The 25,546-nt window shown below is 41.1% G+C and overlaps 1 protein-coding gene across 1 annotated transcript in view; it reads right to left on the bottom strand.

The window, feature by feature from the left end:
• Nucleotides 1–513: 513 nt before the first annotated feature.
• Nucleotides 514–25,546, bottom strand: part of LOC135476426 (uncharacterized) — a 58,229-nt gene continuing 33,196 nt past the window's right edge. The window contains exons 25-39 of the mRNA XM_064756453.1: nt 24,345–24,573; nt 22,861–22,940; nt 22,560–22,623; nt 18,611–18,862; nt 17,824–17,923; nt 17,471–17,600; nt 15,773–15,930; nt 14,866–15,005; nt 13,372–13,533; nt 10,191–10,356; nt 8,482–8,675; nt 7,854–8,087; nt 5,812–5,926; nt 2,260–2,389; nt 514–1,668 (exon numbers count right to left, since the gene is read on the bottom strand). Of these exons, the coding sequence (XP_064612523.1) occupies nt 1,407–1,668; nt 2,260–2,389; nt 5,812–5,926; nt 7,854–8,087; nt 8,482–8,675; nt 10,191–10,356; nt 13,372–13,533; nt 14,866–15,005; nt 15,773–15,930; nt 17,471–17,600; nt 17,824–17,923; nt 18,611–18,862; nt 22,560–22,623; nt 22,861–22,940; nt 24,345–24,573 (2,416 nt within the window). The 3' untranslated portion in view covers nt 514–1,406. The remainder of the gene's footprint in view (nt 1,669–2,259; nt 2,390–5,811; nt 5,927–7,853; nt 8,088–8,481; nt 8,676–10,190; nt 10,357–13,371; nt 13,534–14,865; nt 15,006–15,772; nt 15,931–17,470; nt 17,601–17,823; nt 17,924–18,610; nt 18,863–22,559; nt 22,624–22,860; nt 22,941–24,344; nt 24,574–25,546) is intronic.

The raw sequence follows: 25,546 nt of genomic DNA, 5'->3' as shown, positions 1-25,546 counted from the left end.
CAAACCTTATATGACCAAACTTTGTCTGGTTACTTTCCAAACTTCTCTTTAAATGGTGGGCTATTTTAAATGAAAACTTGGTTCATGGCATCACCAAAACAAGTTACCAACCAGTTTCAAGTTTTGGGCTGTTTCAACAAAACTATGGTCATTTTTACTCTGTTGTGAACTTTAACTTAGCTATTATTCTGATGGCTCAATGATGTAGTAGACATCAAATACTTCTCACACAAAATGTGAGTTCAAGTCCAGCTCAAGCTGGCTTCCTCTTTGGCCATACGTGGGAAGGTCTGTCAGCAACTTGTGGATGGTCGTGTGTTTCTCCATGGCTCTGCCAGGTTTCCTCCCACCATATAAATGCCAATTATATAACACCAATCAAATAAACAAACATAGTAGCTATTAGCTTCACACAGGAAACAGAATGAGTATGGATTTTGGATATTCGCAAAAAAACTCAGTCAAACAGAAATTCATGCAAAAAATATACATTTTACTTATAGAATTTTCCTCTGACATTTTAACAAAGGTATTGATGGCTGTGACATATAAAAACAGTTTTCTGGGTAACAACAAAGATATTGGGTACCTCTGAGATGTCATAACTGAAACGTTTCAATCAACTTTAAACAGTGCAGGAATTTCAGATAACATCTGTGGGATTTCAATCAATATTAAAGGGATTTCAAGCACGTAATATTCAATATATACAGGATTTCAGTTTAAATTTTAAAGACATTAATTGTCAAGAATGTCATGGAAGTAGATGAGGTATGAAAACTGGCATTCACATCAAATTTATACTATTTGAAAAAAAAATGCAATATTAGCCAACACAAGTCTATTACAATATCTGAATTATTTTTAACAAAAGGTAATTGTACTTTTTGCATTGCTGTCACTTTGTCCACAAAGATAAAAAAATATTTTTTATTTCAAATATAGGTGTAATTTGTTAGTGCTTTTCAGTTCATTTGAATTCAATATGAAAAAAGTTCAGGCTATTAAAACTTCAAAGTTAACCTTATACTGAATACTGCTGTTAACTTTACAAAGGTTTCACATATCAAATGTAATGCTAAGTGTACCCTGTATATTATTAAAATGTAATTTCTGGTGATATAGTTTTTAGATAAACATACAGCATGGTGATAATACTTGTACAGATTTGTACAGAAGTCAAGGGAAAAACAAAGCACATACCCTAAATGATCTAAAAATTCGACCACAAAGAGCATTTTGAGAGGCAAACAAATGTGATAAGATATCACTTTTGGTACTAAAATTGACATTTTCCTAGTGAATGTGAAAAAATTAGCAACTTAGTCATGGACGAAATTTTAGGAAATTTAGGGCTGTAAATCATTGGCACGTGTTGTAACATTTCACGAGGAGAATCTCTATTCTTATGGAGTTGCCTCATTTGAAGCACTCTTGCTGGCGTAGTGTCTATAGCCACCATATTTATCTAGTACAATGCCGGTTGGACGTGACCCAATCTGTACAGGGTTATCTCCCATGGCAACTGACTCTCCTGTGGTTGGTGTCCAGATAATTCGCTCTGAATCCTCGGACATTCCAACAGCCGTGCCAGAAAAACCTGTTGAGGATGCTAAATAGTTCTGTGCAGCTAAATATTCCCTGCTTGAAGACTTCTTACGCCGATGCCTGCAAAACGCAAGACAAATTAATCATATCAAAGACAACATCCAAATCATCTTTCCTGTTTATATCTTCATCGATGTGATGTGTTCTCCATTTAAACTATTAGCTCTTAAAAAAATGTTTAAAAGCCAATAGATTTTCATGAAAGTTTGCCCTAGCAGCACAGACAAAGAATAATAATCAGCTTTGACATGATTCCGACTGATGCATCCACATTATATAGCACTTAAGATTTCTTTGTGAAGTTTGACAGTCAAAAGAACAATATCACATCAGAAAAACTCAGGTGTTGGCATCAAAAGAATCCTATTACCACCTTCTGTTCTTCTGAAAGTGAATTTTTGCATACTAACTCAAGGTGAAATACAGTAATTTCCTTCTTCTTAGGCCATTTATTTATCTGATTGATGTTTTATGTCACACTTAAGGATGTTTCATCTGCCTGCACAACAATGATTTGGTTTGGGTTGAAGGACATTTGAGTGTCCACAGTAAATAACCTAGCTGTCAATCTGTACATGCACATGTATGAGGCAAAATCCAGAAAATGCTCTCTGTCCTTGATAAATAAATATGAATTAATCAGCAACTTACCTCCTGACGAATGCAATGACCCCCACCAGAATGACGATCATGACAAGCGCAGCTGTGCAAACGGACGCCACCATGACAATATCCAAAGTTCTCTTGTCAGAGTTACTGCCCTTGCTGGACACTGAGCATTCTGTTAACACAGAATGAATGAATGGTTATGCTTAATAATATTTCAGTCATATTGTGTCAAGAACATGTTCAAAGCAGGACAATCTTAAAACTGCTTAAAAAATAACACATCTCAGCTTAAATGATCTACATATGTATCTCAGCACATGGCACAGTTGTCCCAAGTAGCTCATGGCGATCATCATGCAGTACCAACTGTGTAAGCCCTTCAACAAATGCCCACATTGCCATGCAGTAGTCAATGAACAAGAATATGTTTAATGCCGTATTAGGTATCACATGGAAGACGAGGAGCAGAGAGGTTGCTGACTACATCTCTGTATTCTTCAATGTGCTGAACTATTCTGCTGGACGATGTGATGCTGGAAGATAGAGGTATCACATGGAAGATGAGGAGCAGATAGGTTGCTGACTACATCTCTGTATTCTTCAATGTGCTGAACTATTCTGCTGGAAGATGTGTAAACACTCAGCTCATACCAGAGCCATGCTGCCTTACTAAAGCCTCATGTCCAAGACATCAGATGTGACACCTCAACCAGTTACAGCACACTGACACCAAATGTTACACCCTGCCCAGTCACTGTTCACTGACAGCCCTCTGAACAATTTATGCTGTCTCTGCTGATGACCAGACCAAAAACTTAAAGGAGAAGAAAACATGAAAATGATGCCAAAATCAGATGAAAGATCTTTAATATTTTGGGGGATTTTTTTTTCAAGAGAAAAGGGTATTTGAAAATATTTTTGTATGGTGGGTATTTGGGACCAACTTTTGGCATTTATGGCTATTGCATAATAATGTTCTAAATAAGGAAGTGATGCTTGTCTAATAAATTTATTTGAATGTAAATTTGTGGTTTATATTGAAACATATGCATTTAACCTCAATTATGATAATATTTACAAACATATTCAAAATATAAATATGATCCAAATTGAGGTTTAATACATTTGTTAGCTGAAAAGAACAAATTCTAGTGCAAAAATATTTATTAAACCTGTGTTACATCCTCATCTATGACATTATCAAGCAAAGACTATAAATACCAAAAGGTGGTCCAAAATACCCACCATACAAAAATTACTATCAAGTGTCTTTTTTTTTCCTTAAGAAAAAATCAGGAGAAACAATGAAGACCACATTTATGCATAACTTTTTGCAAAAAAACTTTTGTGAACTCTACGTGTATGTCATTTTTATGTTTTCTCCACCTTTAAGTAACAAACCTAAGAACAATTTTATGTAATTTCTCTCTTTCCATGTATGATAACAGTTATGGTAACTCAATATTTGTGAAAGACATATTTGTCCCAAGCACCATCAAACATGTATCGTCACTAAGGCCCCCATAGAAACAGTGAGACCGCGGGAATCCAAGGCCGAGACTGAACCTCTACATTCTGTGACTTGTGGTCAGCAATCGTATTGAGATCAGACTTATCATCAATTATAATATCCAACTGCCTGTACTTATAATTTCAAACATATTTTTAAAAATAAATCGTGTAATAAAAATACCGCATTAAATTGGCAAAACTACATGATACCGTGGCAACTAATTTAAACATCCCGCATTAAATTGGCAAAATTACGTGATACCGTGGCAACTAATTTAAACATCCCGCATTAAATTGGCAAAATCACGTGATACCGTGGCAAATAAATTTAAACATCCTGCATTAAATGGGCAAAATCACATGATACCATGGCAAGTAAATTTAAACATCCCTCATTAAATTGCCAAAAACCTTGGCAAGTAAATTTAAACATCCTGTATTAAATTGGCAAAATCACGTGATACCGTGGCAAATAAATTTAAACATCCCTCATTAAATTGGCAAAAACCGTGGCAAGTAAATTTAAACATCCCACATTAAATTGCCAAAAACCGTGGCAAGTAAATTTAAACATCCCGCATTAAATTGACAAAATCACATGATACCGTGGCAAGTCAATTTAAACATCCCTCATTAAATTGGCAAAATCACGTGATACTGTGTCAAGTAAATTTAAACATCCCTCATTAAATTGCCAAAAACCGTGGCAAGTAAATTTAAACATCCCTCATTAAATTGCCAAAAACCTTGGCAAGTAAATTTAAACATCCTGTATTAAATTGGCAAAATCACGTGATACCGTGGCAAGTAAATTTAAACATCCCTCATTAAATTGCCAAAAACCTTGGCAAGTAAATTTAAACATCCTGTATTAAATTGGCAAAATCACGTGATACCGTGGCAAGTAAATTTAAACATCCCTCATTAAATTGCCAAAAACCTTGGCAAGTAAATTTAAACATCCTGCATTAAATTGGCAAAATCACGTGATACCATGGCAAGTAAATTTAAACATCCCTCATTAAATTGCCAAAAACCTTGGCAAGTAAATTTAAACATCCTGTATTAAATTGGCAAAATCACGTGATACCGTGGCAAGTAAATTTAAACATCCCTCATTAAATTGCCAAAAACCGTGGCAAGTAAATTTAAACATCCCGCATTAAATTGGCAAAATCACGTGATACCGTGGCAAGTAAATTTAAACATCCCTCATTAAATTGCCAAAAACCTTGGCAAGTAAATTTAAACATCCTGTATTAAAATGGCAAAATCACGTGATACCGTGGCAAGTAAATTTAAACATCCCTCATTAAATTGCCAAAAACCTTGGCAAGTAAATTTAAACATCCTGCATTAAATTGGCAAAATCACGTGATACCATGGCAAGTAAATTTAAACATCCCTCATTAAATTGCCAAAAACCTTGGCAAGTAAATTTAAACATCCTGTATTAAATTGGCAAAATCACGTGATACCGTGGCAAGTAAATTTAAACATCCCTCATTAAATTGCCAAAAACCGTGGCAAGTAAATTTAAACATCCCGCATTAAATTGGCAAAATCATGTGATACCGTGGCAAGTAAATTTAAACATCCCTCATTAAATTGCCAAAAACCTTGGCAAGTAAATTTAAACATCCTGCATTAAATTGGCAAAATCACGTGATACCATGGCAAGTAAATTTAAACATCCCTCATTAAATTACCAAAAACCTTGGCAAGTAAATTTAAACATCCTGTATTAAATTGGCAAAATCACATGATACCGTGGCAAGTAAATTTAAACATCCCTCATTAAATTGCCAAAAACCGTGGCAAGTAAATTTAAACATCCTGCATTAAATTGCCAAAATCATGTGATACCGTGGCAAGTAAATTTAAACATCCCTCATTAAATTGCCAAAAACCTTGGCAAGTAAATTTAAACATCCTGTATTAAATTGGCAAAATCACGTGATACCGTAGCAAGTAAATTTAAACATCCTGCATTAAATTGCCAAAATCATGTGATACTATGGCAACTAAATTTAAAGCTATGCATGTTATGAACAGATACACTGCGGTCGAGTGAGAACTTACTGTCATTGTACGTCCACTGGTCTGTCATCACATCTGGGTCGCACAGTTTACACGAGTCCGTGGGTTTAGGTTCGTTCTTAATGTAACACTGCCCATCAATGACACAAGTGTCTCTCTGCAAAAAGTCAACAACTGGCAGGATTGATTGACTGACGACATACATGTATATACTGTAAATCTTCAACCTTTTCAACCACTAAAGCACATTTTTCAGTAGGAATTATGGAACAATTGTTATGAAAATGTCACCAAAATAAGCTTGTTTGTGTCCTTATAGATGCAAGCTTCATAAAACTCTTCATAAAATTATTTCTCTTCCTCCCACAGTTCTCTCAAAATATTGCTGACAGAGGCGGTTTAAATGAGGAAGAAATAGGATAGCTGCTTGGAATTAATATTTCATTCACCTCATTCTATATTCAGTATAAAGTTAATGAATGGAACAAACCAGGAAGAGTCTAGAGGAACCAGGATAAGCCTGAGAGAAACCAAGACAGGGGCAAACTAGAATTGTCTGGAGGAAAACAGGAAAGGCTGAAAGAGCTTGGAGGAAAACCAGGAAATGCTGAATGAGCTTGGAGGAAAACAGGAAAGGCTGAAAGAGATTAGAGGAAAACCAGAAAGGCTGAAAGAGATTAGAGGAAAACAGGAAAGGCTGAAAGAGATTAGAGGAAAACAGGAAAGGCTATAAGAGATTAGAGGAAAACAGGAAAGGCTGAAAGAGCTTGGAGGAAAACAGGAATGGCTGAAAGAGCTTGGTGGAAAACAGGAAAGGCTGAAAGAGCTTAGAGGAAAACAGGAAAGGCTGAAAGAGTTTGGAGGAAAACAGGAAAGGCTGAAAGAGCTTGGAGGAAAACCAGGAAATGCTGAATGAGCTTGGAGGAAAACAGGAAAGGCTGAAAGAGATTAGAGGAAAACCGGAAAGGCTGAAAGAGATTAGAGGAAAACAGGAAAGGCTGAAAGAGATTAGAGGAAAACAGGAAAGGCTAAAAGAGATTAGAGGAAAACAGGAAAGGCTGAAAGAGCTTCGAGGAAAACAGGAAAGGCTGAAAGAGCTTGGTGGAAAACAGGAAAGGCTGAAAGAGCTTGGTGGAAAACAGGAAAGGCTGAAAGAGATTAGAGGAAAACAGGAAAGGCTGAAAGAGCTTAGTGGAAAACAGGAAAGGCTGAAAGAGATTAGAGGAAAACAGGAAAGGCTGAAAGAGCTTGGAGGAAAACAGGAAAGGCTGAAAGAGCTTAGAGGAAAACCAGGAAAGGCTGAATGAGTCTGGAGGAAAACAGGAAAGGCTGAAAGAGATTAGAGGAAAACAGGAAAGGCTGAAAGAGCTTGGAGGAAAACAGGAAAGACTGAAAGAGCTTGGAGGAAAACCAGGAAATGCTGAATGAGTCTGGAGGAAAACAGGAAAGGCTGAAAGAGATTAGAGGAAAACAGGAAATGCTGAATGAGCTTGGAGGAAAACAGGAAAGGCTGAAAGAGATTAGAGGAAAACAGGAAATGCTGAATGAGCTTGGAGGAAAACAGGAAAGGCTGAAAGAGCTTGGAGGAAAACAGAAAAGGCTGAAAGAGCTTGGAGGAAAACAGGAATGACCTTGTTGCTTTGTAACAGCCTGCCTTCTGTTGCAACACTCATGACATTTATTCAATATTTGATTAATTTGTTACGCTAAGTTTTTACTTAAGAATATTGATTTCTACGGTGGCAGAATCCAGGGGAAACCCACAACCATCTGCAGGTTGCTGGCAGACCTTTCCATATATGTCTGAAGAGGAAGCCACCATGAGCTTTTACTTGAACTCACAGAAATTGCATGAGAGGCTCACAGCTGTGCTGTTGCGCTAGCACTGTAACCCCGTGGCCACAGAGATCACTAGCTCTGACATATAACAGTGCATTATCTGCATGGGGTGCATTAAGGACATGCAATAGATTACTGACCTTTATGTGGATTATATGCATTATTCTGTAATACTAACATCAAATGCATCAAAAACAATTGATACCTGTGGAAAGGGTGATTTAGTTTACAGATGTGACCCTCACCTTCCTGGTACACCTGAGATTAGATTCACAGGTGTAACAGTCCTCGTGATAGACCAGGTAGGCCAGTGAGCGGCTCACACTGCCGTGCGAGTTGCCGAGGGACACAAGGATTGGCCGTTTTGCCACAGGCGTCGATTGCTGTATGTCACACTCCACGCTCTCAAAAGTCAGGAAATGGGCGGGGCGAGATGCGATGTTAGTCCCTGGCCTGAAGACAGTCCCGTTTGTGTGTAACTGCAGGATGAATACAATGTAGGACATGAGTTCATGGTCACTAATCATATAAACTACAAACACGTACATGTAACAGTCACATATATATTTATTCACTTGAGTGATATTTTATATTGTACATAAAGTATTTCGCCTACATGTATATGAGAAGAAACCGAGGGAAACCCACAACCATGTACAACCGGAGAAAAGGCCAGCATGTGCCAGATTTGAACTCACAGCTATCGAATGGGTGAGAGGCTCCTGAGTAAACATGCTGGTCAGCATCCACTGCATGACAATGCCAATGAGAGACCTCTGAACTGAAGCACTTTTGACCCCCTGGCGCTTCTAATTTATCTTTCAGACTAAGAATGAGCAAGCTCCTCAGCCTGTCAATCTGTTTATAGCTCACCTCTATTTCTTCGATAGTACAAGTGATTCCGTTCGTCTTGGCAAAGTTCCTGCCAAGTATCGTCAGAATTGTGCAGTTGTTTTGACTCGATTCACATCTAGTTTCGAAATTTTCAAAACGAGCAAGCACAGGTGCATCCTGGGAGTTCAAGGAACAGTCCATTTCTTCGAACCCTTCATCGCACACACATTTTCCTGTGAAAAAAAAAAAAAGAATTAAAGTTTACTTGTGGCTTTGAAGGTTAATGCTTTATTTGATATCAGAGGGCTATATCTGATTACTGTTTGGCGTTACACTCAAGAATTTTCAACTCATACAATGGCTGTCAGATTTATTGGTGGAGGAAACAGGGGCTGATTTCACAAAGCCAATTCAAAGTCAAAATTCTGAAATGTTACTTTAGAGCTTTATATTTTGGGGAAGCTTTTTTTATTTTGACTTAAGCCAGAAAAGGTTTTGAGGGAGGAAGCCGCCCCAGGAGCACCCAGGCTAATATCATCAACCCTTATAGACAAGTTACTGACCAACTTTCCTATGTATTACATCTATTTGTATGTACAGACTTTCAGGTGTTTTGGAGTCTTTATTTATTTGATGGTTGTTTAACGCCATACGTAATTTCTTACAAACTGTCCATTTTGAGTGATACTGTAAACATGGACATTTACCAGTTATGGCAAGCCCCTGTATGGTCATTGTCCATATTCTTATCTCCTTCCACAGAGTCCATCTAAAGAAGGTTGTACAATACAGGTCAAAAAGTAATGTTTGCTGACATATATTCAATACTTTCTTTCTCATTTGTGAAGATACTGTTCATAACACGTAATCAGATTGTATTTGTCTACTGTTAAGCTTCTGACAAAACCCAAGTCAGATTTTCCACACGATTCCATTTTGTGTAGGTGGAACTGCATCTGAACATGCTACCAGATTCCAGATGATTTCATTGGTTAAACTGTCTGTTTGTTTTGATGGTAGCTCCAGTGATAATTTTGACCAATGACAAAACACACGGAATTTATTTATGTATACATCTGATTGGCGTTTTATGCCGTACACAAAAATATATCACTTATACGATGACGGCCAGCATTATGGTGGGAGGAAACCAGGCAGAGCCCGGGTGTAACCTACGACCATCCGCAGGTTGCTGCCAGACCTACCCACATACGGTCAGACAGGACAAAGCACGATGAAGGAGATATTAACCATTTAAATCGTTCAGAATTTGAGAGCGCGTAATGTCCAAACACATTTCCGCCTACATACAAAGATTAGCAGTGGCGAATATTCACACCTTAATCTGCCACTGGATGACAGTTAGACAAAAGCTCCAGTGGAAGTCTCATACTTGTATATGGAACAACCAAGATTCAGTCCCTTACGAGTACATCAGAAATTTGAAGAAGGGATGAACATTCCATATAACGGTACCATTAAAATCCTTTACATGTACATATACACCCAGCACTTCCCTGACCCAGGCAAAAAACGTTAATCAGTTATGCATGCCACAGATAGCTTTGAAATAGTTTATATATGTTATCCCGGTTTCCTCCCACCATAATGCTGGCCGCCGTCATATAAGTGAAATATTCTTGAGTACGGTGTAAAATACCAATCAAATAAATAAATAAATAAATATTCAAGTTACAGGACTCCAAAGAGCACCTCATATAAGAGCCTTTACATGACGCTGAGCTTACCGTCCACACATTTTCCATGGTTGTTACAATTTGACAGGCAGGCCGCAGATTGGATCTTGGATATCAGCCCCGTGTCAGAGCGGGTGAAATCTCGGTCAATACCCCCAACGCACCGTGCTCGGATGGAGTCCAGAGCTGGCAGGGCCCAGTCAACTCCGTCAGAGATCTAAAACAGGGATAAAAATATTATCAACAAGAGTCTCAGTCTCAATAATAGTTCATCAAACATTTATTAGAGTAGCCGTGCAAAAGAAACCCCGCCTCCATGGTAATTCTTTGTCTAGTACTGGAAGTTTCATATATCAGAGACTACAGAGAGCTCCAGGTGAGATGTCATGTTAAAGTAATCCTCACACTCACCTGTATATCCTCAATACAGGCTCTCATCTCTGTCTGGTACTGGAAGTTACCCAGCTGACCACACAGAACTGCCAGGTCAGATGTCATGCTAAGGTAATCCTCACACTCACCTGTATATCCTCAATACAGGCTCTCATCTCTGTCTGGTACTGGAAGTTACCCAGCTGACCACACAGAACTGCCAGGTCAGATGTCATGCTAAGGTAATCCTCACACTCACCTGTATATCCTCAATACAGGCTCTCATCTCTGTCTGGTACTGGAAGTTACCCAGCTGACCACACAGAACTGCCAGGTCAGATGTCATACTAAGGTAATCCTCACACTCACCTGTATATCCTCAATACAGGCTCTCATCTCTGTCTGGAACTGGAAGTTACCCAGCTGACCACACAGATCTGCCAGGTCAGATGTCATGTTAAGGTAATCCTCACACTCACCTGTATATCCTCAATACAGGCTCTCATCTCTGTCTGGTACTGGAAGTTACCCAGCTGACCACACAGATCTGCCAGGTGAGATGTCATGTTAAGGTAATCCTCACACTCACCTGTATATCCTCAATACAGGCTCTCATCTCTGTCTGGAACTGGAAGTTACCCAGCTGACCACACAGATCTGCCAGGTCAGATGTCATGCTAAGGTAGTCCTCACACTCACCTGTATATCCTCAATACAGGCTCTCATCTCTGTCTGGTACTGGAAGTTACCCAGCTGACCACACAGAACTGCCAGGTGAGATGTCATGCTAAGGTAATCCTCACACTCACCTGTATATCCTCAATACAGGCTCTCATCTCTGTCTGGTACTGGATTTTTTTTTTTTTTTTTTTTTTTTTTGATTGGTGTTTTACGCCGTACTCAAGAATATTTCACTTATACGACGGCGGCCAGCATTATGGTGGGTGGAAACCGGGCAGAGCCCGGCGGAAACCCACGACCATCCGCAGGTTGCTGGCAGACCTTCCCACGTACGGCCGGAGAGGAAGCCAGCATGAGCTGGTCTTGAACTCACAGCGACCGCATTGGTGAGAGGCTTCTGGGTCACTACGCTGCGCTAGCGCGCTAACGGACTGAGCCACGGAGGCCCCTGTCTGGTACTGGAAGTTACCCAGCTGACCACACAGAACTGCCAGGTCAGATGTCATGTTAAGGTAATCCTCACACTCACCTGTATATCCTCAATACAGGCTCTCATCTCTGTCTGGTACTGGAAGTTACCCAGCTGACCACACAGAACTGCCAGGTGAGATGTCATGTTAAGGTAATCCTCACACTCACCTGTATATCCTCAATACAGGCTCTCATCTCTGCCTGGTACTGGAAGTTACCCAGTTGACCACACAGAACTGCCAGGTCAGATGTCATGTTAAGGTAATCCTCACACTCACCTGTATATCCTCAATACAGGCTCTCATCTCTGTCTGGTACTGGAAGTTACCCAGCTGACCACACAGAACTGCCAGGTCAGATGTCATGCTAAGGTAATCCTCACACTCACCTGTATATCCTCAATACAGGCTCTCATCTCTGTCTGGTACTGGAAGTTACCCAGCCGACCACACAGATCTGCCAGGTCAGATGTCATACTAAGGTAATCCTCACACTCACCTGTATATCCTCAATACAGGCTCTCATCTCTGTCTGGAACTGGAAGTTACCCAGCTGACCACACAGATCTGCCAGGTCAGATGTCATGCTAAGGTAGTCCTCACACTCACCTGTATATCCTCAATACAGGCTCTCATCTCTGTCTGGAACTGGAAGTTACCCAGCTGACCACACAGATCTGCCAGGTCAGATGTCATGCTAAGGTAGTCCTCACACTCACCTGTATATCCTCAATACAGGCTCTCATCTCTGTCTGGAACTGGAAGTTACCCAGCTGACCACACAGATCTGCCAGGTGAGATGTCATGTTAAGGTAATCCTCACACTCACCTGTATATCCTCAACACAGGCTCTCATCTCTGTCTGGTACTGGAAGTTACCCAGCTGACCACACAGATCTGCCAGGTCAGATGTCATGTTAAGGTAGTCCTCACACTCACCTGTATATCCTCAATACAGGCTCTCATCTTTGTCTGGTACTGTAAGTTACCCAGCCGACCACACAGAACTGCCAGGTGAGATGTCATGTTAAGGTAGTCCTCACACTCACCTGTATATCCTCAATACAGGCTCTCATCTCTGTCTGGTACTGGAAGTTACCCAGCTGACCACACAGATCTGCCAGGTCAGATGTCATGTTAAGGTAATCCTCACACTCACCTGTATATCCTCAATACAGGCTCTCATCTCTGTCTGGTACTGGAAGTTACCCAGCCGACCACACAGAACTGCCAGGTGAGATGTCATGTTAAGGTAGTCCTCACACTCACCTGTATATCCTCAATACAGGCTCTTATCTCTGTCTGGTACTGGAAGTTACCCAGCCGACCACACAGAACTGCCAGGTCAGATGTCATGTTAAGGTAATACTCACACTCACCTGTATATCCTCAATACAGGCTCTCATCTCTGTCTGGTACTGGAAGTTACCCAGCTGACCACACAGATCTGCCAGGTCAGATGTCATGTTAAGGTAATCCTCACACTCACCTGTATATCCTCAATACAGGCTCTCATCTCTGTCTGGTACTGGAAGTTACCCAGCCGACCACACAGAACTGCCAGGTGAGATGTCATGTTAAGGTAGTCCTCACACTCACCTGTATATCCTCAATACAGGCTCTCATCTCTGTCTGGTACTGGAAGTTACCTAGCTGACCACACAGAACCGCCAGGTGAGATGTCATGTTAAGGTAATCCTCACACTCACCTGTATATCCTCAATACAGGCTCTCATCTCTGTCTGGTACTGGAAGTTACCCAGCTGGGAACACAAAGTCGTGAGGTGAGACGTCTGATTCAGGTAGTTCTCACAGTATTCTCTGGCTTTCTCTTCAGTCCACCCACTTGCTGTTGGCCAGGCAAAATAGCTCTGTAGAAGACACAATTACATGTGTACCTATACACCTATTATCCTCAGACAAACTGAGATATCTATGTGGCCATACCAAGACCAACCCTTAACAGATAAAGGAAAAGACATTGGAATAGAAAAAGGAACACACTTAGAAAGGCAGAATCAGAGAAAGGAACAGTGAGACAATGGAAGAAACCTGCATCTGAACAGACAGTGGTATACATGCAACAATGCAAAGGAAAAGAGAGACAAAGGAACAGGCAAGTAAGAAGGGCAGTCTGAGGAAGATCTTGAGAGGTAATGGAAGAGACAGGTAAGGAACAGAATGACAACAGAGGAGACAGGCAAAGGAAGAACATGAAAGGCAATGGAAGATATATGTATGGGACAGACATAGAATAGATGAGACATACAAAAGAAAACAGGCAATGGAAAAAACAAGCAAAAAGAACAGATTGACAATAGAAGAGACAGGCAAGCAACATATACAGAATAGAGGAGACAAACAAAGGAAAAGAGACAATGGAAGAGACATGCAAAAGGAACGGATCAACAATGGAGGAGACTCGAAAGGTAATGGAAGAGACATGCAAGGAGAGACACAGAATAAATGAAATAAACAAAGAAAAAGAGACACTGGAAAAGAAACGCAAAAGGAACAAATCAACAATAGAGGAGATAGGCAAGGGAAGATCTTGAAAGGGAAGGGAAGAGACACACAAGGAACATATAATTTCCTGGCAAAGGAAGAGACAAAGGATAGTTGACAATTCCAAACGAAAAGAAACAAAGGAAGAGACAAGCAAAAGAAACAGTCAAAGGACAGAAGGGACTTCCCAGGTGGGCAAACAGACTGAATAACTGGGGTTCAACAACATTACATTACTTCAGCCACATCACAACCACAACAAAGGAAGAGACAAATACATGTACAATGTTTAGGAACGCGGAGTCAGGAGTCAAGGACACAAAAAATGAAATAGACAAAGAAAGAGACAGACAAATGAATCATCAGGCAGAAATTCATACAGGTGTATGCATAAGTTAAAGGTGTAAAAGAAAAAAAGTGGATGCAATGATGTGCAATAAAAATAAGAATCACTCCAAAAGCAGTTGCCAAAGCATCTAGGTGTTGGAATATCAAAATCCATTTCTGGTTGACTTTATCACTATAAATGTCTCATGTACTGAAAGATCAAGTCAGATTCTCACACACAGTGTTCACATTTGTATGTCTTGATTATTGCATAGTTTTAAAGGTATGAAAGAAAGACTTTACATGATTCTTTGTACTGGAGTATGGTGATGTATCCTAGATCTACTTGGTAGTTATAAGCTTCAAATTACCTGTGGTTCATAATTATAATCAACATCCAGCTGGTCCAGAAGCGGTTCAACCGCAGCTGCACGTCTTTTCCGCCTGACAACCACCTGAGAAGCTGCACGTACCAGGAAGTCCTTTGTTGTCATTTCCTGAATTTCAGGATCTACAGCATACATGAGCAGGCAAAAAAATTATGAACTGGCTGACTTTGTGTGGCCTAAACAAAGTGATGGTTTCATGCATCTGGCTCAGATGCTAAAGCAGATTGGAAATGAACCGTGGGATTTTAACAAAGTTGAAATTGCAGAAGAGCTAAGACAGGCAAAATACCAGTGCTTCATATATCTTAATAGATCTGTTTTATTTCAGATTCAGAGAACGCATATTTGATACTGTATTTGTTGATTGTTGGGAAAAAGAGCAGCAGACAATGAAACTGACAAACTTTCGCACATGTGACATACAGTGTGCCGATGGTTGTCATATTGGTGGAAGGCATGCTATCTCCACAAACTTCGTGTAAGACCACCCCAATGTTAATCCACACTTTGAGGACAGCTTTTTGCCACAAAACCCCCCTAAGAATAGTGCAGACATGGGAACCTCCATGATTTTCTGTCCCAGGTTGGTATTGAACTAGAACTTGTTTGTGGTAGTGATTAAAAATGTTAAAATGTTAACCATTTGGTCAGGACCTGCCCTTATAGGGTCAATAATTGCCCACTTCTTCAAATCCTGCATTGCAGTTCTCATGGTGCTGAATTACATGTAATTGTAGAGAGCAGCTCAAAATAATGTTTGTGTAAAGAAATGATGAGTTTATACTAGACTTTCCGCTGGCAGTAATAAAAACAACATTTTGAATCAAAGCGTACAGTGTAAAACAGCATTCAAATAAATAAATCAAAGCATTTCTTCAACTATACTCACCCATTTCTAGGTTGCAGGACTCGACCAGTAGATTAGCAGCACATCTCCTCATTACACCATATGTTCTCATCATCTCTGGTCCAGGGCATGTGCAATGGGTTTCCATGGTAACAGTTTTTTCGGGCACGCCATCCAGTAAGGACTCCTCTGAAGTTACTCTGTGACACAATATGAACCAGCATTACAAATGTTTGAATATTTTATATTTGCCCACAGAATTAGGGATACAATACATGTATTCGCTAGGCTACAGATTTATGACCAAGTAACTGTTAACTAAAATATTTCCAACATTGTAAAAACCTCCTTCTACAAGATGTAACAATAAAAATAATATCTATAATGTTAACACTCGTTTTGGTCGCCTAATGGTTAGAGTGTCCGCCTCAGAGTCAGGAGACCCTGGGATCAAACCCAGGTGATGTCATACCACAGACCATTTAAAATGGTCCATTTGTTGCTGCCTCACTTGGCACTCAACAAGGAAACAATACCTGGTTGGCCAGGTGCCAGTATAACGTGACTGGGTGTGGCGTCACGCCTGTTGTCTTCGGCATGATACAACTTTGGAAGCATGGATCCTGCCACAAGAAGGCACAGTATATGTACCTAATGACTCCTTATCATTATATGACTGAAAAATTGTTAAGTACGACGTTAAACCCCAAGCATGTATACATTCACATATGTATGTTATATATTAATAATAATAATAATATAATATTAATAATACTGCTCACATGTAATTGTTTTCAGAATGAGAACAGTTATTGCAAAGAGTAGCAAAATAATATAATCAGTTTAATGAGCATCAGGTGATCAATTAGAACAGCGGAAAAAGATATTACACATTTATTTTGTTCATTTCATTGTTCTTTAATGTTATATCCAAGAATTTTTCCCCATAAACAATGACAGCCAGTTTTATGGGTGGAGGAAACCAAATTGGCTAGAGTCTGGCATCAACCTTTTGTAATTTACCACATGTTTCAGATTCTTCCATCCGTAACATGCTGATAGAAAGTAAGTGACCTCCAAATGAACTTCATGTAAGACTACATGGGAGAGAACCATAAAACTGCCCATTATCACCAAGGCTGCCAGAACAATGAAAACTGTTCAAGAACGAGACAGAACTCAGATCTTGTGTGTCCGCACAACTAAAAAGCAAGCACATTTACTACTTGGCCAAGGCTCACTCAAGGCTTCCATCAGTCATATGACAGAAGAAGATATCACAGAGGCATCTGATTATTCATTACACTAAGGTGAAATCTATTTTATTTTGTGTTCTACAGGCGAACCAATGCTAAAAAATCTGATAGCTTAAAAATGAAACAAAAATAAAACTGAAAATCCACCTTTTTCTTTTCTCATATCTCCATGTCTTTTATGATATTACTGTTTTTCTAGTCTTTCCAATCATGTAAATATGTCCTCAACAGGAAACATATATTTATAAAAAAATATTTATTCTGCCCTTAAAACAACAATTAAAACTGGTGTGGCTTACTCTAAGTCCACAATCTAGAAATTATGAAATCAAGTCCTATTTTGACAACTATGATATGTCGTGCTACTTCTGAGAAAACTAAGAGGAACATGACATCATTCATAGATTCTACATCCCTAATAATATGTCCACTATCTCATACATTGTTTACACCAACATTCAACAGACAACCAACTGAACTTTACCTCCAGGATTTTGACATCTCGTTTGGATAGATGGCTCGCAATGGGTCACCATCAATTAAGGTAGAGAAATCTGTTCCATTTCGGAACAAAAGATCGTCAAACACATTCCCATTGTACGTCCCACACAATCCTGAAATTGTAAAAGATGTCACCAGAATATCAGTGATGAACTCAACCAAAAACGTGATCAATTTTCCCATCATACTCATTTTCCCTACTGTGAAAATTTAGGAGAAAACACTGATTTCCATAAAGTTCTTTTTTTCCCCTTTTAAACTAATTATTTTTTACCTTTATCTACATATCATTAGTCACAAAATTGTCACATCTTCCACAAAAGAATGTGTACTCACCCTCTGTGTTGTCACGGTCTAACACTGAAGGATTTATCCAGACATTGAAGAAATCTTCTGTAGCTTGTATCTGCACCAGAGCCCCATGGGGCAGGGTAATCTGAGGGTGGGAAATGTGACAGTTTGTGTCATGATCAGTGCTACACAAAACACTTATGTCCTAATATTTGTCAAGGATTGTACAAGAACGTCTTTTTGCACAAATATTGCCTTTGTCAACAAAGTTGTACATGCACTTTTGCAATCAAGAGAATTCTATCTAAATTTGAGAATTCTATTTAAATCTAATATTTCTATCTTAATTTGAGTGGTGCCCTTAACAACACAATATAATGAGAACTATGCAAGAAGTCAGACATTCAGCAAACCTTAAAGAACATCTCCACTCTGATGAAGAAGTACTAGTACAATTAATTAAAAATTTCTAATGTAAAAATTAGAGGAAACGAATATGCATGGAAGCCACTGAAACATGTACCCCCTACATTATTAAAAGGTCAATTGTAGAGAGGCGTTACAACTTTATGTAAACTGTTGTTGTGTAAACAGATGACTTTTTTTAACAAATGAAGGACACTGGCAACAACACAATTCATGCAAACTTCATTTAAAATTCTCAGTGGCTCAGTGGTTACAGTCACCACATAATCTATAGACTACAAATTTCACCGGAGGTCAGGTTCCACTCTCGTAATTTTACCCATTAAAAAACCACATCTCACATGATGCCTTCGCTGCTATGGCATGACAAGGGAGGTAATCCAGGGGAGGTAATCCAGTTACTTACATCAAACTGCTTGCCACTGAATCTGGTGGCTATGCTCGTATTTTGTGTCATCTCTCCATTGACCCAAAGTCTGACCACCATGGCCGGGATGTCATCAGGTGAGACTCCCAGTCCCTTTGCAAGGGCCTCACGAGCCTCCCTTAAGCGGCAACGACTGACAACGAAAATGTCATCACCCGACTGAACAGCGACAGCGCATGTGCAGCTGGCATTCACGCCGTAGAGAGAACATTGCTGGAACACTGTGTGGACCTGATCAAAGAGATGGGGGTGACTGAGTAAACAAGTGAGAGTGGCTATTGACTGACCACAGAGATGGGAGAGTGAGTGACAGAGCGGCTATTGACTGACCACAGAGATGGGAGAGCGAGTGACAGAGCGGCTACTGACTGGTCAGAGATGGGACAGCGAGTGACAGAGCGGCTATTGACTGACCAGAGATGGGGCAGCGAGTGACAAAGGCACTACTGACTGACCACAGAGATGGGACAGTGAGTGACACAGCTGCTACTGACTGACCACAGAGATGGGACAGCGAGTGACAGAGCAGCTACTGACTGACCACAGAGATGGGAGAGTGAGTGACAGAGCAACTACTGACTGACCACAGAGATGGGAGAGTGAGTGACAGAGTGGCTATTGATTGACCGCAGAGATGGGAGAGCGAGTGACAGAGTGGCTATTGACTGACCACAGAGATGGGAGAGTGAGTGACAGAGCGGCTATTGACTGACCACAGAGATGGGACAGCCAGTGACAGAGCAGCTACTGACTGGCCAGAGATGGGACAGCAAGTGACAGAGCGGCTATTGACTGACCACAGAGATGGGAGAGCGAGTGACAGAGTGGCTATTGACTGACAATAGAGATGGGACAGCGAGTGACAGAGCGGCTATTGACTGACCACAGAGATGGGAGAGCAAGTGACACAGCTGCTACTGACTGACCACAGAGATGGGAGAGCGAGTGACAGAGTGGCTATTGAGTGACCACAGAGATGGCACAGCGAGTGACAGAGCGACTACTGACTGACCACAGAGATGGGAAACCGAGTGACAGAGAGGCTACTGACTGACCACAGAGATGGGACAGCGAGTGACAGAGCGGCTACTGACTGACCACAGAGATGGGACAGCGAGTGACAGAGCTGCTACTGAATGACTACAGAGATGGGAAACCGAGTGACAGAGTGGCTACTGACTGACCACAGAGATGGAACAGCCAGTGACAGAGTTGCTACTGACTGACCACAGAGATGAGAGAGCAAGTGACAGAGCGGCTATTGACTGACCACAGAGATGGGAAACCGAGTGACACAGCTGCTACTGTCTGACCACAGAAATGGGAAACAGAGTGACAGAGCAGCTACTGACTGACCAGAGATGGGACAGCGAGTGACAGAGCGGCTACTGACTGACCACAGAGATGGGACAGCGAGTGACAGAGCGACTACTGACTGACCACAGAGATGGGACAGCGAGTGACAGAGCTGCTATTGACTGACCACAGAGATGGGAAAGCGAGTGACAGAGTGGCTATTGACTGACCACAGAGATGGGAAACCAAGAGACAGAGCGGCTATTGACTGACCACAGAGATGGGAGAGCGAGTGACACAGCTGCTACTGACTGACCACAGAGATGGGACAGCGAGTGACAGAGGGACTACTGACTGACCACAGAGATGGGAGAGCGAGTGACACAGCTGCTACTGACTGACCACAGAGATGGGACAGCGAGTGACAGAGGGACTACTGACTGACCACAGAGATGGAACAGCGAGTGACACAGCTGCTACTGACTGACCACAGAGATGGGACAGCGAGTGACAGAGTGGCTATTGACTGACCACAGAGATGGGAGAGCGAGTGACAGAGCTGCTACTGACTGACCACAGAGATGGGACAGCGAGTGACAGAGTGGCTATTGACTGACCACAGAGATGGGAAACCAAGAGACAGAGCGGCTATTGACTGACCACAGAGATGGGAGAGCGAATGACACAGCTGCTACTGACTGACCACAGAGATGGGACAGCGAGTGACAGAGGGACTACTGACTGACCACAGAGATGGAACAGCGAGTGACACAGCTGCTACTGACTGACCACAGAGATGGGACAGCGAGTGACAGAGTGGCTATTGACTGACCACAGAGATGGAACAGTGAGTGACACAGCTGCTACTGACTGACCACAGAGATGGGACAGCGAGTGACAGAGGGACTACTGACTGACCACAGAGATGGAACAGCGAGTGACACAGCTGCTACTGACTGACCACAGAGATGGGACAGCGAGTGACAGAGGGACTACTGACTGACCACAGAGATGGAACAGTGAGTGACAGAGCGGCTATTGACTGACCACAGAGATGGGACAGCGAGTGACAGAGTGGCTATTGACTGACCACAGAGATGGGAGAGCGAGTGACAGAGTGGCTATTGACTGACCACAGAGATGGGAGAGCGAGTGACAGAGCCGCTATTGACTGACCACAGAGATGGGAGAGCGAGTGACAGAGCTGCTACTGACTGACCACAGAGATGGGACAGCGAGTGACAGAGTGGCTACTGACTGACCACAGAGATGGAACAGCCAGTGACAGAGCTGCTACTGACTGACCACAGAGATGAGAGAGCAAGTGACAGAGCGGCTATTGACTGACCACAGAGATGGGAAACCGAGTGACAGAGCAGCTACTGACTGACCAGAGATGGGACAGCGAGTGACGAAGTGGCTACTGACTGACCACAGAGATGGGAGAGCAATTGACAGAGTGGCTATTGACTGACCACAGAGATGGGAAACCGAGTGACAGAGCTGCTACTGTCTGACCAGAGATGGGAAACCGAGTGACAGAGCAGCTACTGACTGACCAGAGATGGGACAGCGAGTGACAGAGCTGTTACTGACTGATCACAGAGATGGGAGAGCGAGTGACAGAGTGGCTACTGACTGACCACAGAGATGGGACAGCCAGTGACAGAGTGGCTATTGACTGACCACAGAGATGGGAAACCGAGTGACAGAGCAGCTACTGACTGACCGCAGAGATGGGAAACTGAGTGACAGAGCAGCTACTGACTGACCAGAGATGGGACAGCGAGTGACAGAGCGGCTACTGACTGATCACAGAGATGGGAGAGCGAGTGACAGAGTGGCTATTGACTGACCACAGAGATGGGACAGCGAGTGACAGAGGGGCTACTGACTGACCACAGAGATGGCAAACCAAGTGACAGAGCAGATACTGACTGACCAGAGATGGGACAGCGAGTGACAGAGCAGCTATTGACTGACCACAGAGATGGGACAGCGAGTGACAGAGCGGCTACTGACTGATCACAGAGATGGGAGAACGAGTGACAGAGTGGCTACTGACTGACCAGAGATGGGACAGCGAGTGACAGAGCGGCTATTGACTGACCACAGAGATGGGAGAGCGAGTGACAGAGCAGCTACTGACTGACCACAGAGATGGGACAGCGAGTTTGAGAGAGCTGCTACTGACTAACCACAGAGATGGGAGAGCGAGTGAGAGATTAAATGAGTCAGTGACCACAGATATTGGCCAGCAAGTGAACAAGTGGTTATAGACTGAAAAACATCTCATTCCTTCATTTTCAAGCTATTGCAGCAACATGCGAATTTCACACACATAACACTCAAATGTCTACCTTTATTCACAGTGAATTTAATACAGACAAAAATTAGATATAATAAATCCAATGTATGCTCTGTTTGTACAAATTCTCCTGTATTAGTTAGTGTTATTTAAGTTACCGAGAACAATAGTGAAATAAATAACAAACAATTTTCTTCTTTAATATAAATTAGGCTACATTTTGAAACTTTTTCTATCTTCCAGTCACTTCCATCTTTTGTTAAAACCATTTCATCTTCCAATCACTTCTTTTTTATCTTCCAGTTTACATAAAGTCAGCCTTACCCTATATGGTAGTGTTTTGTGCTTGAGTAAGATGAACTCTCCTTCGTAGAACACATTGAAATATCTGAAAAGGATAAGATTTATATAGATTTATAAAATTAAGTTTGCCGCAAACAACTGAAGTTCTCTGAGAATTGCTAAATATCTATGACTGCCTGCTTAAAAAAAACAACTTTATATTAACACAACTCCCTCAAAACTCCTTGCAGATTTTACTTGGGTGAATATGAAAAACCCTCAATGTTTAGGTTTGCACAGCCTGGGTTCAAGATTTTCAAAGCCCTGTACAAACCCTACTCACCTGCCGTCTGTGGTGACAATATGAGGATCATTCAGTACAGCGCAAGTCCCGTAACTCTTCTCCTCATCTTCCACATACACCTACATAAAAATATCACAAAAGATGAGTTTCGAGTTTGAAATCTTTATCGCTATAAACGGTAAACAAAGTTCTACTGTACCGGCCATGTGACTCGTTGGAAATGTTAGACTTTTTGATTACATTTACTATGACATTTGGGTGTGAAAAAAGCTTCAAAGAGTTATTTAGAGAATATAACCAACAAGAGAAAATTGAGGAGTCAAGCATTTTGTGAATTTAAGAAATTCCTTCCAGAACAAATGTCAACAAATTAATGCCCACAAAAGTCTTTGTCATATTTCTGACGAATCACATGAAACAGTAAGACTTTTTTTTTTAGCAACAAAAGAGTTCAATTTCAAAAAACTGCTATCTTTTCCCACTTACTTATTTCAAACTTAGGTAAATACTTTTTCTGCTGTGTAGTCTTAGTGATTTTACCAGTTCATACTTCAAACAAAACATACGCATTTCATTCATTTCTTATGAATTACTAATGACACAGCAAACAATGACAACAATAGCGCTGAATTCCAATTTATTCAAGTCTAACAGTTGTTTCTCAGGCCAGCCAATAGCAATAGCCTTTGATAGATAGGCCTGCGGATACTCTCCTCGCACAGAGGTCCATGACCTTCCATCTACTACCTCTGGTTACCTCACAAATCTGGTACAGATGGCTAATTAACATGCAGAAGGCCCAATGGAAATGACCGTATCATTGTAAACCCTATCCCTGTTGTTCTTAAAGGAAAAGACCTCAAAACATCGAAGTAGGCATCACTAAAAAGACCACTTGAAACTATGCACAAACATACTTTCAGTTATTTTTTTAGATTTTCGGGAAAAGAGTTAAAGGTGTTCAAACATTTGAGCCCTGAGGTGGGCTTTATGGACCATGCTGTCAGAGGCTTGGAGCTCTAACGTCACAGGAAGTTTAATGCAATCACGGCACTGAATGTTGGAATAACTCTTTTTACCTATGAGTAAAAGATTACTGAAAAATATTCCCACATCCACAGATCTGAGCAAAGGAAGAAAAGAATTACTGTCCAAATTTGACCAAATTTGTTCATGGAGATGGGGTTTTAAGTACAGTAACTTTTGTGAGGCATCGCTGATGACAGGTATTTGCTGAGGTAGTTTTTATTTCATTGGAAATGTGAGACTTCATAGAGACTATTTATTGTGACGACCAATCAGATTCAAGTGAATTGTCAAATAAGCAAAATTTAAGCACAAAAATGGATGGTTTTTAAATTTATGCTGATGTCTGACAAAATGCACCTGCACAGAAAATTTTATCAAAATTTTACAAAATTTGGAGTACAAATAGAAGGACAGACTTAAATCAATATATCTTGCTTTTTGCAGAAGTGCGGAGTGATACAACAATGCCACTTAGGACTGAATAAAGGTCTCACCGTTAGAGCTCTGACAACAGAGCTATAGACAGAGACGCCTTCCTCCAGTTTTTCTGCTGAAAGGGTCACGTCAATGATTCGCTGTCCATCGTATACACTGTCTACTCGCCCGCGAATCGGGATCTGATGGCGCTGGTTCCAGTTCGTGGCAGACAGCCGGATTCCGCAGACATCGTCTCCCAGATCCCCGACCACCAGCTGAGAGATCACACGCCCACTCATTGAGCACCTACAATCGATAGAAGTACACAAAAAAATAACAGATTTGGCAGCAAGGCTGTAGCTCAATACAAGTACATACAAATTTAGAGTAACATGGACACTAATACAGGGTGTCCCAGAAGCCGCGCACCATCCAGGCTGAGCTACAGAGCAGTGTGTTGCCCCATCTCTTCCAAACGTAAAAACCAATTCAACTCTTTCTTGTACTGTTAGTTTATTAGCCATAATTAACTCTGAAAGAGAGAAGAAAATTTAAAATCAGTATTAAATCTGGAACACAGAAAAAAATGAAAATCAGTATGGTGCACAACCTCTGGGACACTTTGTAAACATAGGAGGGGCCCCCATGGCCTGGTAGTTGGCATGTTAGAGCAGCACAATGACTCAGGATCCTTTCAACAATGCCATCACAGCCAGTTCATTCTAGCTTCCTCACCGGTCAAACATGGGAAGGTCTGTCAGCGGATGGCCATGGAATTCCCCTGGCTTTTGCCCAGTTTTCTTGCAGCCTATCGCTGGGCACTGATATATTAGGTTTATTCATTTGTTTATCTGATTGGAGTTTTATGCCATACTCATGAATATTTCCCTCATACGACAGTGGCATATGGTGAGATGAATCCAAAGAGTCCCATGACCATCTGCTGGTTTAATTTGGTGTTTAACTCATTTTGAATACCTGACCCAGACATCATGAAGTGATCGGAGACCAGTTAAAATTTGGATCAATAAGTTTGGTATGTTCTTTTCAGTTATTTTAGCTGAATTTCGTTGTACAATAATTTTATATTGTACAAAATTTATGTTGTAAAGCAATATTTTGATCTTGTTACATCAGAAATAACAATTTCAAATCGATATTCAAATTCTGACCTAAGCCTAAGCCTAAGCCAATGACACATTTATAAACCTAAGCCTAAGCCTAAGCCAATGACACATTTATAAACCTAAGCCTAAGCCTAAGCTAAGCCTAAGCCTAA

Source organism: Liolophura sinensis, chromosome 10 (assembly GCF_032854445.1).
Source record: "Liolophura sinensis isolate JHLJ2023 chromosome 10, CUHK_Ljap_v2, whole genome shotgun sequence".
Taxonomy (NCBI): Eukaryota; Metazoa; Mollusca; class Polyplacophora; order Chitonida; family Chitonidae; genus Liolophura; species Liolophura sinensis.
Note: the sequence above shows the minus strand (reverse complement) of the source record. Positions and strands in the feature narration are given on the sequence as shown.